We start from the raw sequence: 16674 nt of genomic DNA, 5'->3' as shown, positions 1-16674 counted from the left end.
GGAGCATCTTTTCATGTGTCTGTTGGCCATCTGTATTTCTTTTTTGGAGAACTGTCTGTTCAGTTCCTCTGCCCATTTTTTAATTGGGTTATTTGTTTTTTGTTTGTTGAGGCGTGTGAGCTCTTTATATATTCTGGACGTCAAGCCTTTATCGGATGTGTCATTTTCAAATATATTCTCCCATACTGTAGGGTTCCTTTTTGTTCTATTGATGGTGTCTTTTGCTGTACAGAAGCTTTTCAGCTTAATATAGTCCCACTTGTTCATTTTTGCTGTTGTTTTCCTTGCCCGGGGAGATATAGCATGCTCTTTTATTAATTAACAACCACAATCATAGTAACACTGGAAGCTCATATTATTTGAGCATCTTATACCAGCCAAGTACAGGCCTAGTTGTTGGTATGGATCTCTCATTACCTGCATTCATGTGATCAAGAAGTTAATAACGCACTCTTTAACCTGTAATGAATGACATCATGGCCTGCGTGTGTATTAAAACTATAATTAGTTTTTGTTGGGCTAAGGTATTCTCCACTTAGGTTGGTAATATTTAGCAATATTTTTCTGGTTAATGCCAACATAAGCCAGCTCTACCCCAGCAACACTGCCTTGAGGATCCGTATGGAAAGGGATTTTGTGACATTCTCAAATGAAGTGAACATTAGGTGAATAGAGTGTTTTTATAGTTCCCTCCCCTCAGTTTTTCTTTAGAGGTGATAACATGCTCTTTTATTTCTTAGCCTCCAACAGTCAGGCTTTGCTTCAGGAGTCCTTGTAGAATTAATCTCTCCTACCACTGTGACTGCTATTCTCTTTTTACAAACAAGCTGCCAGAATAGTCTGCTGTCTTTTGTCTGTCTTCTTATCATTTGCCAAGTCCTTTGAGTTAGTCTATAGTGATTCTTACAAGGGTCTTTGTTCACTGGTACTTTTGTGTGTTTATGTGTAAAAGGGTGAGGTTTTAAAAATGTCTGTGCTAAACACAAATCTGATTACTTTCCCATAACTAAAACTTTATTATTTTTGCTACTAATCTTATTATAATTTTTCATTTTTTTAAGCATGGCTTATAAAATCTTGCAGAATCTGATCTCTGCCTACCATATCACCTTTGTCTCTTTTTTCCCACTTAGCACACTATGCTTTAGCTAAACTAAACTCTTAAGTTACTTGAACAGTACATGCTCTTTCACCTGCAAGCCTTTGCACCTGCTGACCTTCTACCTAGAACACTCACCTTTTTACCCTCTGCCTACCCTCTTGGTCCCCTTCTGTGCTGCATATTTAGGTCTCAGCTTCTTTCTCTCTGTTAGAATTGGCACTGTTTCTGTTAAGTCTAAACTGAGGTTCATTGACTCATCTGCCTGCTCTGTCAAAACAATTTTCACATCATATTATTGCTGTTTACTTATTATCTGCATTTGCAATAATCTATGCATTCCATAAAGTCAGGGATTATTTATTGTGTATGACTGTATTCCCAGCACAGTGCCAGGTACATAGATGCTTAGTAAATATTACTGAGTGAATGGGTGTAGAGGGAAAAATGTGAACAGTACAAATATGGAGTACTGTATATGTCGTTCAAAGAACCTTGTCTTGTTGGATCTCATTAAAGATCTTGAGTTAGAGAAAACGTGTTTTTATACTTGTATTTACTTTTCCTAGATCTTTCCCATAGTGGTATGGGTGATGATGAGTTGGAGGTGGCAAGACTATTGCAAGGAGACTGGTTACCGAACTTCTTGTCCAAGAGAGAAAAACGAGAACCTTAAACTGAATGGCCATGAGAATGCAATAAGGGGATAAATCAAATAGCCGTGCGTAAAATGTCATAGCCCTTGGCAAGCTATTTGAAATGTTGTGGGAGAAGGAAGAGAGAAGAGAGTCCTAGCTTAGATGATTCTCATGCCACTCACAATTATAAAGTGAATAAAAACAAATCATTTGAGGAATGGTGCTTGGATTGAGGGATATGGAACATCCAAGTGCAGATGTTGAGTAGACATGCACAAGTGTGGGTGTGGTGCTCAGAACATGTATGTCATCAGCATTTGGACATAATGAAGGCCTGTGTGTTGATGAGATCATCTAGCTAGAATGAGGAGAGAGAGAAGAGCCCTGTAAAGTGCTGGCTTGAGGCACACTTGGTTGTAAGGAACAGAAATCTACCAAAGCTGAATCAAGAGAAGAGGGACAGTAGTTTCGACTTCTTGTCATAGAATCCAAGGATAAGCTGTGAAGAACAGCTCCTCCCATTGATTATTGGACACGGAATGTCTAGAATTCAAGTCTCCATGTTTCTCAAGGATCTGGCTTTCTCTCATCTCTCTGTTCTCTACATTCTGTCCCTTCTGTTTGCCCATAGGTGTCCTTTGCTTGCAAGTGGCTGAGGCAGCTGCTACCTCTGAGTTTACAGAACTTTGTCATTCTATTATTCATCATTCCCTGAATACCTCATCTGTATCTCTGACTTGAAATTCTCAGAGAGAGAAACTGACTACATAGCCAAACACATGATTTGGTTCCCTTCAGGTCATATATGTACCGTGGGTTCATGGTACAAATATGACTGAATGAAATGGAAGAGGGACAGATGTTTTGGGGAGAAGGTGCTTGCATGGGGATTGTGAATAGCTTCTGTAGTATGTTATTATGAAAAGGAGCACTTCTCAGATCTTAATGTGTATAGGAATTACCAGAAAATCGTGTTAAAAATACAGATTTTGTCTAGTAGGTCTTGGTGACTCCACATATCTAACAAGCTCCTTGGAGATGTTGATGCTGGTGCTTTGGATCTGAGGACCATATTTCCGATGGCAAAGATTGCAAGGGCAGGTAGAGCAAGGATGTGCTCAGAGAGGGTGGAGAGAAGGGCAGGAGGAGCATGAGGACAAGTTAGGGACTATCAGTGGAGAGACTCAAGAATTCAGAGGCATCAAATGTTGCAGAGGGTAAGTGAGATGAAATCAGAATCCTCTTTAGTATAAATAATCTGTGCAATTGTGTGAATTTTTTTCAGTGGTGCTCAGAAGCCTATGCATGAGAGAGCTAGAAGGTCCATGGCCAGGTTAATAGACAGTTGGGGATTTGCAATGCAGGAATATGGAAAGGGATAAGAGACTTGAATGTATTAACCAGAAAGTAGATAAAGTCATAGACTATGCAGATTTAGATTGTTTCAAATATGCATTGTGTTTAGACTATTTTCTTTTAACAGCTGGAGAAATATTTAGCCACTGCTTAAGAGAGAACAGTTTCCCATGAAAATGTCTGTGGATATATGAGTATATGTCGGCACGTGTACTTGTGTTTAATCCCCTTGCGAGGATTATGTACCTACATAATAAGCTGATTCCAGAAGGACTTACAACAGTTGTTTGGATCTTAATGAAATTTTTACCTTTTGCAGCTACATATGGAATAGTGCTTTGAGAGTATGGTACATGTGAATCTCTTTAGAGGCTCAAAAAATTGTCACACTTAGTGGAGCCTTATCAAGGAACCCTCAGTTCAAGTTCTTGTTAGTTTTCTAGCTGTGTCAAACTGAATTGTACTGGTACCATTTTAAATTCATGTGTCAGCCATTGCAGTAGCTTCATATACATGGTGCTTCCAAAGAACATTTTGAAGTTGAAACCTCACAGAGGGAAATCAAAAAATTTTCTGGCTAACTCCAGGGAATCCAGTGTTTTAGGAGGAGTTTGGAAGCAAAATGATATCCTTGCTTGACTGCTGGAAGTTCTAGCAGAGATTGGAATGACCATTGTAATCCTAATTCAGGAGTGAGGCTCCCGGACACACAAGTGCTTTCTTTGAGAGCAGAACTTGAAGAGGGATGGTGGTGAGGGAGTGTAGGGGTGCTTGCTGCATCTGTCACATTAACAGAAACACAGATGTCAAAGCCATATTGCCTCCAGATTCCTTACCATCCTAAAAATACATGCATGGAAGGCTAAAACACTTAAACAAATACTTGCTTTGATGAACTCTTTCAGTTCTGTGTATTATTAGTCGTTCAATACATTCCAGCATCTGAAGTATTTTTTATGCTTGACATCTCAGTAGTATTATATCTCACAGCACTTCTTTTGAGCTGGAGAAATGGTGTGTGACTGTCCTGGCTTCATAATGATTTCGGCATCACAACTGTTTCTAGAACTCTCAGTTGCTGGCCCTTATTTAATCTTCAGAACCAACCAAACACTTAAATATTTTAAACCTTTTTAAGTAACTAATGAACTTTTCACTTATTAAAATTTAGTACACTCACATAGGTAATTCAGATGATGACTTGGAATAGATGCAAGCTGTGCAGGAACTTAAGCAAAATTTCTGGAAATGATTTTCATCAGCCAGGTTTTCCAACAAATTCATTAGCAGCAGTTTTACATAATTCCAATAAAAATAATATGTAATTTAGGTACACTCATTTTGTTCACCACTAACCCAGTATAGGAAAAAGCAGTTTTTTTGATCTATAGATCTTTGTTGAAAGCAGCTAAAATTGAACACTTTTGACTTTTCTCTTGGGATCTGATACTCCTGTGTTAGATATTCAAGAACATAGCATTTGATGTATTGGGAAGCACTTGAACAAGGATGGAGTAAGAATTGAAATCTCTGAGATTAAAAAAAAACAGAAGATAATGGTTACTAAATCTGTAGCTAAATGTTGTTTATAAACTGAGATAAACTGAAAGGTTTTCTATTTTGGATTTCAGTTTCTTTGAAGAATGAAGTTTTGTGAAAATTATGTGTGAGTAAATTATTGCTAAACATTCCCAAGCATAGGCGACAGTCAGGGTGGAATCTGGTTTGTTGTTTACATAACCTGAAAACTTTGCTTTTTATAAATTATAAGTGTGAGTATGTTACTATATCTGTCTTTGAGAGCAATTTGAGCCAGATGTTTTGAGTGGTTAGCTTTTAGAAGATGTGGTTTTACAGAAACCTCACTCTGGCTATTTCAGTAGCCAGTCTTTCTAAGTAGTCCTGCCTTTGAGAGAGAACAAATTAATTTCTTTATGAAGTAGTGCATTGTATAACAGTGACAATTATCAGTGATGTTTAATTACACCAAATGGGCAAATCCAAAGCATGTATTTTAGACTTTCTAACATTTGTAACCAAAATATTTCATAATTAGTTTCTAAAAATATATTAATTTTAGGGTGACTACACTATAGTTGAGAAATTGCCTGTTAAAAAACATTTTCTCTTAAAACAATACTTGAGCTCACCACTTTAATGTGTCTTTTGTTTAATCATGTCAACCTTTTATATATATATATATATATGATAATATACATGAAAGTCCATTGTGTCTAGCTTTAACTGACGTTTTACCCAATTAATATAATTGCTATTTAGTAGTACTGTCTCTAAATGCTGTCTAGCTGTTGTGGATGCCAACCATAGAAGAATGCTTTAAATGTTTTTTAAAATAATATTGTGGTACCTTTCCTTTCTCTTTCCTATCTCAGTGAGTGCCTAATGGAAAAAGATTCTTTTAAGGTGGGATGCTGTTTTTCTCTCTTAAATTATTGATGCACAGGTTTTGTGTTATAATAGTGATATTAATAGCCCTTGCATGGAAAGTACTAATTATTTGGCCAGTACAGCTCCCAGGACTTTCCTATAGTAACCCATCTAATTCTCCCAATAACCTTTGGAGGTGGGTGCTTGTATTACCACCAATGTAAGGTGGTGAAACCGAGGCAGAGAAAGATGAACTTGTTCAAGAATACATAGTCAGATTGAATGTTCCTGGACCTTTCTTTCAGGGAAGAATTTAGCAAAAATAATCAGGATGAAGGAAGTCATGAAAATTGCCTGGATCTTGGATGTAGGGGATGGTATCTCATTTTGGGAAAATGATGCTGTGTCCATGCATGTTGGGATGACATAAAGATTGTATTTTTTTTCCTTTTCTTTTTCTCTTTTTTTTTCTTAATCTTCAGTGCCTTTTTCTAAATATGTTATTGTGGATTTGCTTGGATTACTTCTCTTTCCTGAGCCCATGTTACAGTAACAGGAATCTAAATGTGTCAGAGAGGCCTGGTCATATCAATCCTTTACTATGAGTGGAATCATTGGAAGAAAAAGCCCCAAAACTCCATCTAAAGAGATATTCTAGAGATCATGCACTCTTCTTTCATCTAGACTTTTTTTTTGGCTAGTTTGATAGTCCATCCTTATTCATTCTTTAATCTAGACATGTTTCCATTCACTTAGAACTATTAGTTTATTTGCTAATAAATTTAACAAAATTTTATGTAAGGTCTACCATGTTCCAGAATTGCTGGTGAGGTCCTAAGGAGTAAGATGGTGAATATGACTACATATCCTCTGCTTGTTGAGCTTAAAGAAGAGGGGGAGAAACAGACAATAAGCAAATAATCTGAAAAATGAAAGTCACAGCTGCTCTGAATAGTGCAAAGGAACTATTCAGAGGAACATGGTGCTCCAGGGATGGATAAGAGAAGGCATTTGGCTACCACTTGATGATTATAAATTGATTTCCCCTGTCTGTCTTCAACCCTGTGCAAGATGTTGGAAACTTAGGAAGGAAGAACAGAGAAGAGGGCAAGTTAGAAAGAGTGGAGGGGAGCAGGGTTGGCAAGGCAAACAGTGCCTAACACAAGGTGGCCCCAGGGAAAAGAAAAAAGAAAAACTTAACTTGAGTGTAATGTATCTAATAAGTCCTTGAGTGTATCACTGTATCATAGAAGAGTAAGTGATGTTTGTAGCAACTACCATTTTCAGGAAAAGATATTGCATATTCATTCTTCTCAACTCAGTAAGAGGAAGGAACACAAATTTAGAGTAGTTTCTGTTAACATAGTTTAAATATTTTGTTTGAAAATGTAGGTCAGTTTTATCATACTTTACTTATCCAGAATGTTGGATAAGTGAGAGTGCTGCCTGTGTTTATACAAATATTTAAAAGCAACATGAATATTAATTGCAAAAGCATCCCAAAATAAAAAGATAGTAGACCCTGGTATCTAATTCCAGCTGCTGACCAGGCCCTAGATAAGCAATAATTGAGAAATAATTGATTGGTTTACTTTTCTTCCTACCTCTTATTACTATCTGCCATTATATTATATTATTATCTGTTTATCTTTGAGTCCAAAACTGAAGTGTAAGAATCATTCAGATACTTTGTCTTTCCTACTCATTGGTATATACTATTTAGAATAGTACCTGCTATATGCTGGGCACTCAATAAATACTCACTGAATGAATGAATAAATGAGATAATCACACAAGTGTATGATTACTAACAGTAGTAAACAAATAAGATGACTGAAAGTGTTTTCAAAACTATGAATATTCCACACATGCAAGATGATGTTATTTATTTGAATTTTAGAAAAAATGTAATCTGTTAGAAGACATCTTGTTTATTTTTTTATTTTGGTAGCTTTCTCTTTAAAAATATATTTTCTAATTGTTTCTCTTCCTTTATATCCATGGTTTGTACTATTGAGTTCTACCTTTATGGTTCTATAGCCCCTTGTCCCAGTTCAGTTGCTCTCTAAGTAGTGATTCTTACCCCAGGTCAGTGAAACTGTGTGAAATAGTTGTTGCTTTCTGAGATCTCAGGTATGTCCTACAGTTGTACATCTCAGCCCCTGTGCATTTTACTGGAGAGCATTTCCACAACTTTCATCCAATTCTTAGAGTATACGACCTGCCAAATTTAAGAATCACTGTGTTAAAATTTTGTATTTTTGTTTTATTTTTCATGTTCCTTTAGTGTTTTTTCCTTTTTCTCCTTGAGATGGTTTCATTTTCCTTCTAATTTTCATGATTATATTTTGGTCTTTTTAAATGTTTACTGTTTGTCCCCAGCATGTGGTATTTTTGGTTTGTTGTGTGCCTCTGACCCAGCCCTTCTTTCTGTCTCTCTCTTGTCTGGCCAACAGTGTGGGGATGTGCCCACTGCAGGGTCGTCCTGTCCAGCCCTTCCGGAACGTTTACTTCTCCGTGCTACCCTAATGACTACCCTAACAGCCAGGCTTGCATGTGGACGCTCCGAGCCCCCACCGGCTATATCATTCAGATAACATTTAATGACTTCGACATTGAAGAAGCTCCCAATTGCATTTATGACTCATTATCCCTTGATAATGGAGAGAGCCAGACAAAATTTTGTGGAGCAACTGCCAAAGGCCTATCATTTAACTCAAGTGCGAATGAGATGCATGTGTCCTTTTCCAGTGATTTTAGCATCCAGAAGAAGGGCTTCAATGCCAGCTACATCAGAGGTATGTAAACCAAAGGCGGTGCCAGCCTTCTGCTTTCATTTAACATGTACTTCAATAAACACAAGGACCAGAAGACCAAGTTATGCTCTTTCATGTGACTGTGAATGATTAGGATTAGAATGAAGGGCTAGAATCTGTTAATATTCTCTGAGCATTTTCATTAGCAATATATGCTTACCAATCTAAAATGTAGTTACAGTAGAGCTGAATTCCATAATATTGTTAATATGCAGAACATTTAAAGCCCGCTTATTCCACAGTCTTATTCCATGAAGACTGTAGACATCCCATAGCTAATTAAATCCTGTAATTCTAATATCTGTTCACTGGACATTTAAAACATACCTATTTATTTTAGGCTTTTAAGATGTTGCCCTTTTAAGGAACTATGCTAGGGGACAAATGTAGAAAATTATCATATAAATTAAAATAAAGCTATTTATAACCTAAGCTAATAAACAACACTGCATGAGTAAAGCCCCTTGAAAATGGTTAATTGAAGGAAATAAAGTATATTTTTATCAGATGTATTTCCCAGATTCTGGAATACCATAATATTTGAATAATTTCATTCTCTCTAAAATCTGTCTTTGCAAAATTCAGGCTTCAAGACTTTGAGATTTAGTTACATGTACTTTTTCTCCTGAGCTTCTTAAGTAGGTGTCACATATCACCAAAAGAAACCACTATGAAAATGACTGACCCTCATTATTATAAAATGTGTTTTTGATGGCAGAGTTATTTACTATTTGTGGTTGACGTTAGATACATATGTGGTTAATTGAAACACACATACTTTAATTTTTCAAATAATGCTTTAAAAATTATAAAACATTATAGGATATTTGAAAAGAAGAAAGACACAAATTAGAAATACCTATATATCTACCACCCAGCTATAACCACTAATACAATGTTGATGGATGTATTTCCTTCCAGCTATTTTACTTTAACAACACATATAGAATACTGGGTTCATGTTGCATATCCCTTTGGGTAAATAGACCTATAAACTATGTTATATTTTAAGAAGTAGACTAAAATCCATGATTATATTTCATCATGGATTTTTTTTTTTTTGTAGACAATTATTTTTTATTGAAGGGTAGTTGACACACAGTATTACATTAGTTTCAGGTGTACAACACAGTGATTCAACATTTATATACATGATAATTCTAGGTACCACCTATCACCATACCAAGTTGTTACAATATTTTGACTATATTCCTTATGCTATACATTACATCCCGGTTACTTATTTATTTCACAATTGGAAGTGTGCACTTTTTTTTTTTTTTGTGAGGGCATCTCTCATATTTATTGATCTAATGGTTGTTAACAACAATAAAATTCTGTATAGGGGAGTCAATGCTCAATGCACAATCATTAATCCACCCGAAGCCTAATTTTCGTCAGTCTGCAATCTTCTGATGCATAACAAACAAGTTCTTACATGGAGAACAAATTCTTACATAGTGAATAAGTTACATGGTGAACAGTACAAGGGCAGACATCACAGAAACTTTCGGTTTTGCTCATGCATTATGAACTATAAACAGTTCAAATATGAATATTCGTTTGATTTTTATACTTGATTTATATGTGGATACCGCATTTCTCTCTCTATTATTATTATTTTTAATAAAATGCTGAAGTGGTAGGTAGATGCAAGATAAAGGTAGAAAACATAGTTCAGTGCTGTAAGAGAGCAAATGTAGATGATCAGGTGTGTGCCTGTAGACTATGTGTTAATCCAAGCTAGACAAGGGCAATAAAACATCCACGGATGCAGAAGATTTCTCTCAGAACATGAGGGGGGGTGAGGTTCTAAGCCTCACCTCTGCTGATCCCCATTTTCTCACCAGATGGCCCCCATGAGGCTGTGCCTGTCTTAGGTTGTTCCTCCCTTGAGGAATCTTACCCGTCTCTGGCTAACCAGTCATCTTCCGGGGCCATACAGGGAAATGTAAAGTTGGTAAGTGAGAGAGAAGCCTTATTGTTTGAAAAGGTTAGCTTTTTACTTCTTTGCATATTTATGCCCTGTGGCTTCTATGCCCAGCATTTGTCTTGAGGTATCATCATGGATTTTAACTGGAATATTTATAGCAAAAGGATGTTTTTACCACAGACCTATTCTTAGTGTATATTAAAATACATTCAAGCTAGCATTCATATAAATCCAGTATGAAACAGTATTTTTGAGAAGAGCTACTTCCCTCTCAAATCAGTACATAATATTTCATGATGTCTAGTATATTGGCATTGGGCTAAATCCATGGTATTATTTAACAGTTTTATATCTGTCACAGAGGACTAGGCTAATGTATTTTTATTTTGAATTTGTTATGCATATAATACTAGTTGTACCTATATTAGTAATCAGTCCTAGCCTCTGTGTTGACTATGGCTGGCACTGCTTTAGCGCTTCGCAGGTATTAACTTATTTCATTCCTTCTGACCACCTGCAGAGTAGGTGCCATTCTCCTTAGTTTTACAGAGGAGCAGACTAAGCTAGGGAGAGGTGAAGAACATGCCCAAGGTCATAGCACTCTGTGTGGAAGAGCTAGGATAGGGAGCTCCGTTGTCTGCCCTTTTAACCACTGCTTCTTACCGTCCCTAATAAAGTAGCTCAAATGCCCAAACTTAAATTTTCATTCTTGTTTTTGTTTTGACTGGATTCTTTTCCTCAATGAACTTGTTTTTGTCTTTGTCCCTGAAATAGCCTGGTTGATGGAAAACTGAGTAAGATAAAGGGTGTCTGAAGGGGAGAGGATAGCATAGGAATGTTTGGGAAGAGTGAATGGCCATTGTTAATGAAAAATAGAACTTGCTACTATGTTTAGAAATTATTTGAAAAATAGCATACTTTTGAAAATCTTAATGTGTAAACAGAACTTTCCTGAAATCAGTAGTTTCCTTAATTAGGGTGTTTAAGGGGATGTTTAAAAAAATACTTAGCAAGTTGGTTGGCTGTAATACAAAGGTTTAGGTGTGAGAGCAAACCATGCTTAGAGTTAAAGTGAGTGGTGTTACTTATTACTATTATTCTTGGTAGAAGGTGGTATGTTGGTGGTAGAGGGTAGATGGATGGAGAAAGGGGAGTGGTGGGCAAAAGTCAGTCAGTAGGTAGCGGTGGGAGAGCTGAGTCTATCAGCTGTTTTACATCTCATTAACCCATATCTGAAGTTAATGTGTTTATCTGTTATTATGTTTTGTCCTAGTTGCTGTATCCTTAAGGAATCAAAAAGTCATTTTACCCCAGACACTTGATGTTTACCAGGTATCTGTTGCAAAAAGTGTCTCTATTCCACAGCTCAGTGCTTTCACACTCTGTTTTGAAGCAACCAAAGTTGGCAAGGAAGACAGTGAATGGATAGCTTTCACCTACTCAGATGCATCCTTCACACAACTGCTCAGTTTTGGCAAGTCCAAGGGTGGCTACTTCATATCTATTTCTGGCTCAAAATGCTTACTAAACAGCGTGTTACCTGTAAAAGATAAAGAAGACATTTTCATAGAAAACTTCGAGCAGCTGTGCATCCTTTGGAATAATACTGTGGGTTCCATTGGCGTGAATTTCAAAAGAAACTATGAAGCAGTCCCCTGCGATTCTACCATTGGTAAAGTTATTCCTGGGAGTGGGAAATTGGTGTTAGGCTCCAGTCAAAATGAAGTTGCCTCTATAAAAGGGGACATTTACAACTTCCGACTTTGGAATTTTACCATGAATTCCAAAATCCTCTCCAACCTCAGCTGTAATGTGAAAGGGAATGTGATCGACTGGCAAAATGACTTTTGGAATATCCCAACTCTAGCTCTGAAAGCTGAAAACAACCTAAGCTGTGGTAAGTCTCTGGCATATTCACTGTTTTGGTTTTTTTTTAGCATTTTTCTATGAATATGTTAGTCAACAAGAAATTATAACACACATATGTATATGTGTGCATGTATATAGTTGTGCTTATATATAGTTGTCATTAATGTGCTCTTTTAATTTTTAAAATGATACCTGCTCTGCTTTCCATAGTATGCATTTGATTACAAGCTATGCTTATTCATTCAGAGTTTTTGGTCCTGCCATTTAAAAATTTTCCATGTTATAAAGTATCATACAGTTTTTCACCAGCATAACAATAGTTACAGTGTCTCAAGTGGAAATGTTAACACCAAGAAATAAAACAAAAGAAATCAATAAGTTACTGTTTTTAATTACTAAGGTGATACAGAAAAAGTTGACCTTTATCATCCTGGAATGAAATTTCCATTAAGTCATTTAAATAAACAACCAGCACCTAAAAGAGAGGTATTTACTCAGCTGTCATTAAATATCAAAACTGTCCATTTTATGGAAAATCTTAGATAATCCAGAATTATCAATTTTTTTCTTTGAACTTTTTTTTTCTCTGTTTGAAGGTGATCCTTTGTTGTTTGTTTCAAATACTCATCTGTTTTTTTGGTTGCTCTTTGAGAGACTTTAAATGTGATATTACTGGTAGTAGCTATATGTAGAAATACTTAGGGAAATAATTCTGTGTAACAAAATAATGTTAAATAGACTTCCATCAAATATTCTCTATGCATATAAGTTAATTTTAGAACTACAGGACAGATTCAACGAAAAAAGTAGAAGTTTGATTATCATTTTTTGAATGTCATATGACTAAATCTAAGGTGTTAGTGACATGCACTTTTAGTCACAGAGGAAACTCATTAAAGGAGGGGAAAAGGGACCTAATATTAAGAAGTAATTTGTTTGTGAATTTGGAGGGGATTCTTATCGGAAATTCATTCCCAGTATTTTGAGCACAGTAGGCCCTGTTGTGAAGACCTGAGGCCACCTCCCCAGTTTCCCTGACCTGGGTTTGCCCTTCTTGCCTGGGGTGCTCCGGTCACCTACCCCTCTGTGTGGGCCACCCATCCGTCCTGTGTGGTCCATGGTGCTCCTGCAGAGGGTGAGAGGCTGTCAAGTGATGTCACTGGAGAGGCATTTCCTTGTGGGCTGTTGGAAAGTGGAACCAGGAGACTGTGGAACTTTGTAAGAGCTGATGGTATTCTCAGGGTCCTCTCAGGATTAGCTACAGAGCCTTCAGAGACTCTGAGAGGGCTTTCAGTCAGCGAGGGAGGGAGAAGATGAAGTGCGTGTGTGCGGTGTGGGGTGGTGAGCGGTGACGGGAGGGCACTGATGTGCTTCTTACATCCATGGCCATTTTTTAAAAGTCAAATATAGACCATTTAATATTTGTCTTCCTATGGGGCAGTATAGGACTATGGCAACCAAGAACAAACAAGGAAAAAAAAAAGAATTTGGCTAGGTAAATTAATACACACTAATACTTAAGTTATACTGAAATGGAATACATATTATGTATTCCATATATTAAGCACCTTACACATAACTCATTTCCCACAACATAGTCCTGTGATGTGAGATTTTCTTAACCCTGTTCGGCAGTTGAGAAGTCTGAAACACAGAGAGGGTAAGAACTTACCAGTGTCACCTTAGTAAGTGGCCAAGCCAGGAGCTGAACTCAGGAAGTTTGGTTTTAGAGCTGTGTTCTCTTAACCAGTGTAAGTCAGACGGTGTTTCTGAATAAGCAGGACTAGAAGACGAGATTGGGTGAGCTAATTCTTGTCCAGATGAGGAGTATGTAGCTCCTGGAGACATCTCTCCTGGTCAGCAGTACTTTCTGTGGGTTTAACCTAGCTTTCCCAGGTTTAGGCATGGTATTTGTTTTAAGCAAAGTTAATAAGCTTTATTTCCTGCAGTGCTTCTTGGAACATTAGTCTGATAAAATATGAGGGACACAATATACATGGATTCCTAAACTTCTCTAAGAAACCCTCCAGACCAGGGCTTGGCAAATGAGGAGGGCCCATGGCAGGCCACATGTTTTTGTAAGTAAATTTGTATTGGAACACAAACGTTCCAGGAGTTTTTGGATTGCCTGTGGCTGCCTCTGTGCTGCAGTGGCAGAGCTGACAGATTGTGAGAGACAACATGGCCCACTATCCTAAAATACTTGCTGTCTGACCCCTTAAGAGAAAATCTGCCCCCTCGCAAAACAAGTCCAAAGAATCACAAAGGTCCAGCTTTCTGAAGCTCACACTTTGGACAACACCAGAAAAGACCTGCTAGATTTCCAACCACTCAGAGGATAAATTAGCCCTTAGACCTTAGTGGTGGTAGCAACATTTATATGTTTTCATTTATTTAGATTTGTTCCACACAATTCTTTTAAATGATGATTTATTTCCAACATTAAAATGCATTTTTGGATTCTCTAGCAAACAAAACCCAACATTAGGCTAGTATTTCTACCTAACCAGCACAGCTGGAGCTAGGTGGTGGGCTCCATAGGAAGGGGCTTTCCTGTTCTCAACCCTTCTGTCTCTCCATAGTCTTCTCATCCCAGCCCCCAGCCCCTATCCTGTGCTTACATTGCCTTCTGGCCCCCATCGGTTATTTATACTAGGGAATCCTAATTTAGGCTACTCCCTTCACTCTGTACAGGGCAAAAAGCCAAAGACTGGAAAAAATAAGTGGCCAAGGCAGTTGGTGGGCTAACAACATGCACATGCTCTGTCCCCATGCCCAGGGCTGGTATCTGGGAGTCCTTTAACACTGTCTCTATAACTCCTTTCCCAGGCTTTAAGATGATTGGAATACATCCAGGATGTGCTCATGTACCTTAGTCATCTCTAAGTTTTCAAAATGATTTCATTCAAAGGAGCACAAGCTTACCAAGTCCGTGTATTTGAATGCCCTTGATTTGTATAGTGATCTTGACATTCCAAGATGACACTACACACCCCCATTCCGTAGAGCCAGATGTCCTGGACTGTTTCAGGAGTCATAACAGGAGAGGGAGTTTCCTGCTGCTTAATCATCAGCTTTGGGAGTTGAAGAGCCCAAGACACTTATTAACTGACAGGAAATACCTGTAACAGATTTTATCTAAGCTTGTTAGCAAAGCAAAACTTCAATAAATGAAAAAAAAAAGTTTGCTCCATTAACATTTTAACCTTTTCTTTTTTTCTGGAACATTTTGGCTTACTGTTGCTGGTAATAGTAATTTCCAAAAACTAATGATCAGTACAGTAACCAATGAGAAAATAGAATCTCATGCCTGACATTCCAAAGGACTGAGAATGTTAAGTCGAAGCTGTTATTCCAGAAGCAACTTGTCATAGAAAATGAATAGATTTTCCTGAAGATTTATTGCTAAGTAAATTTTAATATGAAAATAAGATAGTAGAACAGAACTGACTACATTTTAACATTAAAATTTCTGTCATTTCATTCAAATATTAAATATCCTAGCCTTGATAAAGTCAATATATTACTAAGAAGTATCTCAACAATTTCAGAATTGGACTTTTTAATTTTGCTATACTACTCTAAGCATAGTTGGGGAATATACATAAAGAAATTTTCAGCATGTTTTGTTAAAAACATGGTTAGTCTTGTCATTCCTTTTCAGAAAGAAATGCTTTATTTGGCAGCAATTCTTTTTCATTTTGTGGCGTCATTCTTTATCTTAGAACAATTTTATTAAACATTCAGTTTTATGACCTCCACGGATAGATAATTTTCCTAGTGGATTCCTTAATTATGAGTGCAAGTATTTGCGTGTGTTATGATTCAAGTTTAGATACTAATGTCCATCAGTTTTCACAAAGAACAGACAGTACCTTCTACACCAATTTTATTTATTTTACTGATGACTGCTCTTTCCTGAGGAGTGGTACAGTATAATTCAATGAATAGTCTAAGTTCAAACAAATTACATTTACTTAACAAGAGTTTATTAAGCACTTCCATTTTTTAGCCACTGTGGGTGTAGAGATAAGACACAATTCATAAGTATCCAACTTTGTTGTTATTCTTTTCTAGAAATTTTTGGGTTTGGACCGACTTCTGTTTTCATCTCCAGAATTCTGTACTTAATCACCAAGGCTTCATCATCTCCTAGATTCCTACCTTTTCATTTTCAATTGTTACAGTTCTGCCCTTAACAGCCATAAAACTCTGACTCACTATAGGCGCCTTCCTTTCATCCCTCATAAATTATTGTGTAGCATTGTTAGATCACCAAATTATTTTTTAAATGATAAAGATAAAATCCTGTTTTCTTTACAAAGGTCTTTATTCTTTGAAGATGCTCAAACTCTTTAAAAGCTTAAGTGGCTTCCAGAAGTAATCTATTTGAAACATATTTATTTATGAAAAATTATAAAATTCAGTTTAGTAACAACTGCAGAGAGGGAATTAAAAGGAACTTGTATTCATTTTCCCATTATTGAAACTCTGTGAGGATTTGGTGCTGTCTACTATTATCTGGATTTTTCCTTAGGGCGTGAGGTGAATTGTTGGCCACATGTCAATCTTTTT

The 16674-nt window shown here is 36.9% G+C and overlaps 1 protein-coding gene across 5 annotated transcripts in view; it reads left to right on the top strand.

Moving 5' to 3' along the window:
• ADGRG6 (adhesion G protein-coupled receptor G6) overlaps window positions 1-16674 on the top strand; it is a 153715-nt gene that overhangs the window by 70016 nt on the left and 67025 nt on the right. For all 5 annotated transcript variants that reach the window (XM_057489145.1, XM_057489143.1, XM_057489144.1 and 2 more), the window contains exons 3-4: window positions 7938-8279; window positions 11504-12127. In XM_057489145.1, the coding sequence (XP_057345128.1) occupies window positions 7938-8279; window positions 11504-12127 (966 nt within the window). The remainder of the gene's footprint in view (window positions 1-7937; window positions 8280-11503; window positions 12128-16674) is intronic.

Source organism: Manis pentadactyla, chromosome 12, assembly GCF_030020395.1.
Source record: "Manis pentadactyla isolate mManPen7 chromosome 12, mManPen7.hap1, whole genome shotgun sequence".
Lineage (NCBI taxonomy): Eukaryota > Metazoa > Chordata > Mammalia > Pholidota > Manidae > Manis > Manis pentadactyla.
Note: the sequence above shows the minus strand (reverse complement) of the source record. Positions and strands in the feature narration are given on the sequence as shown.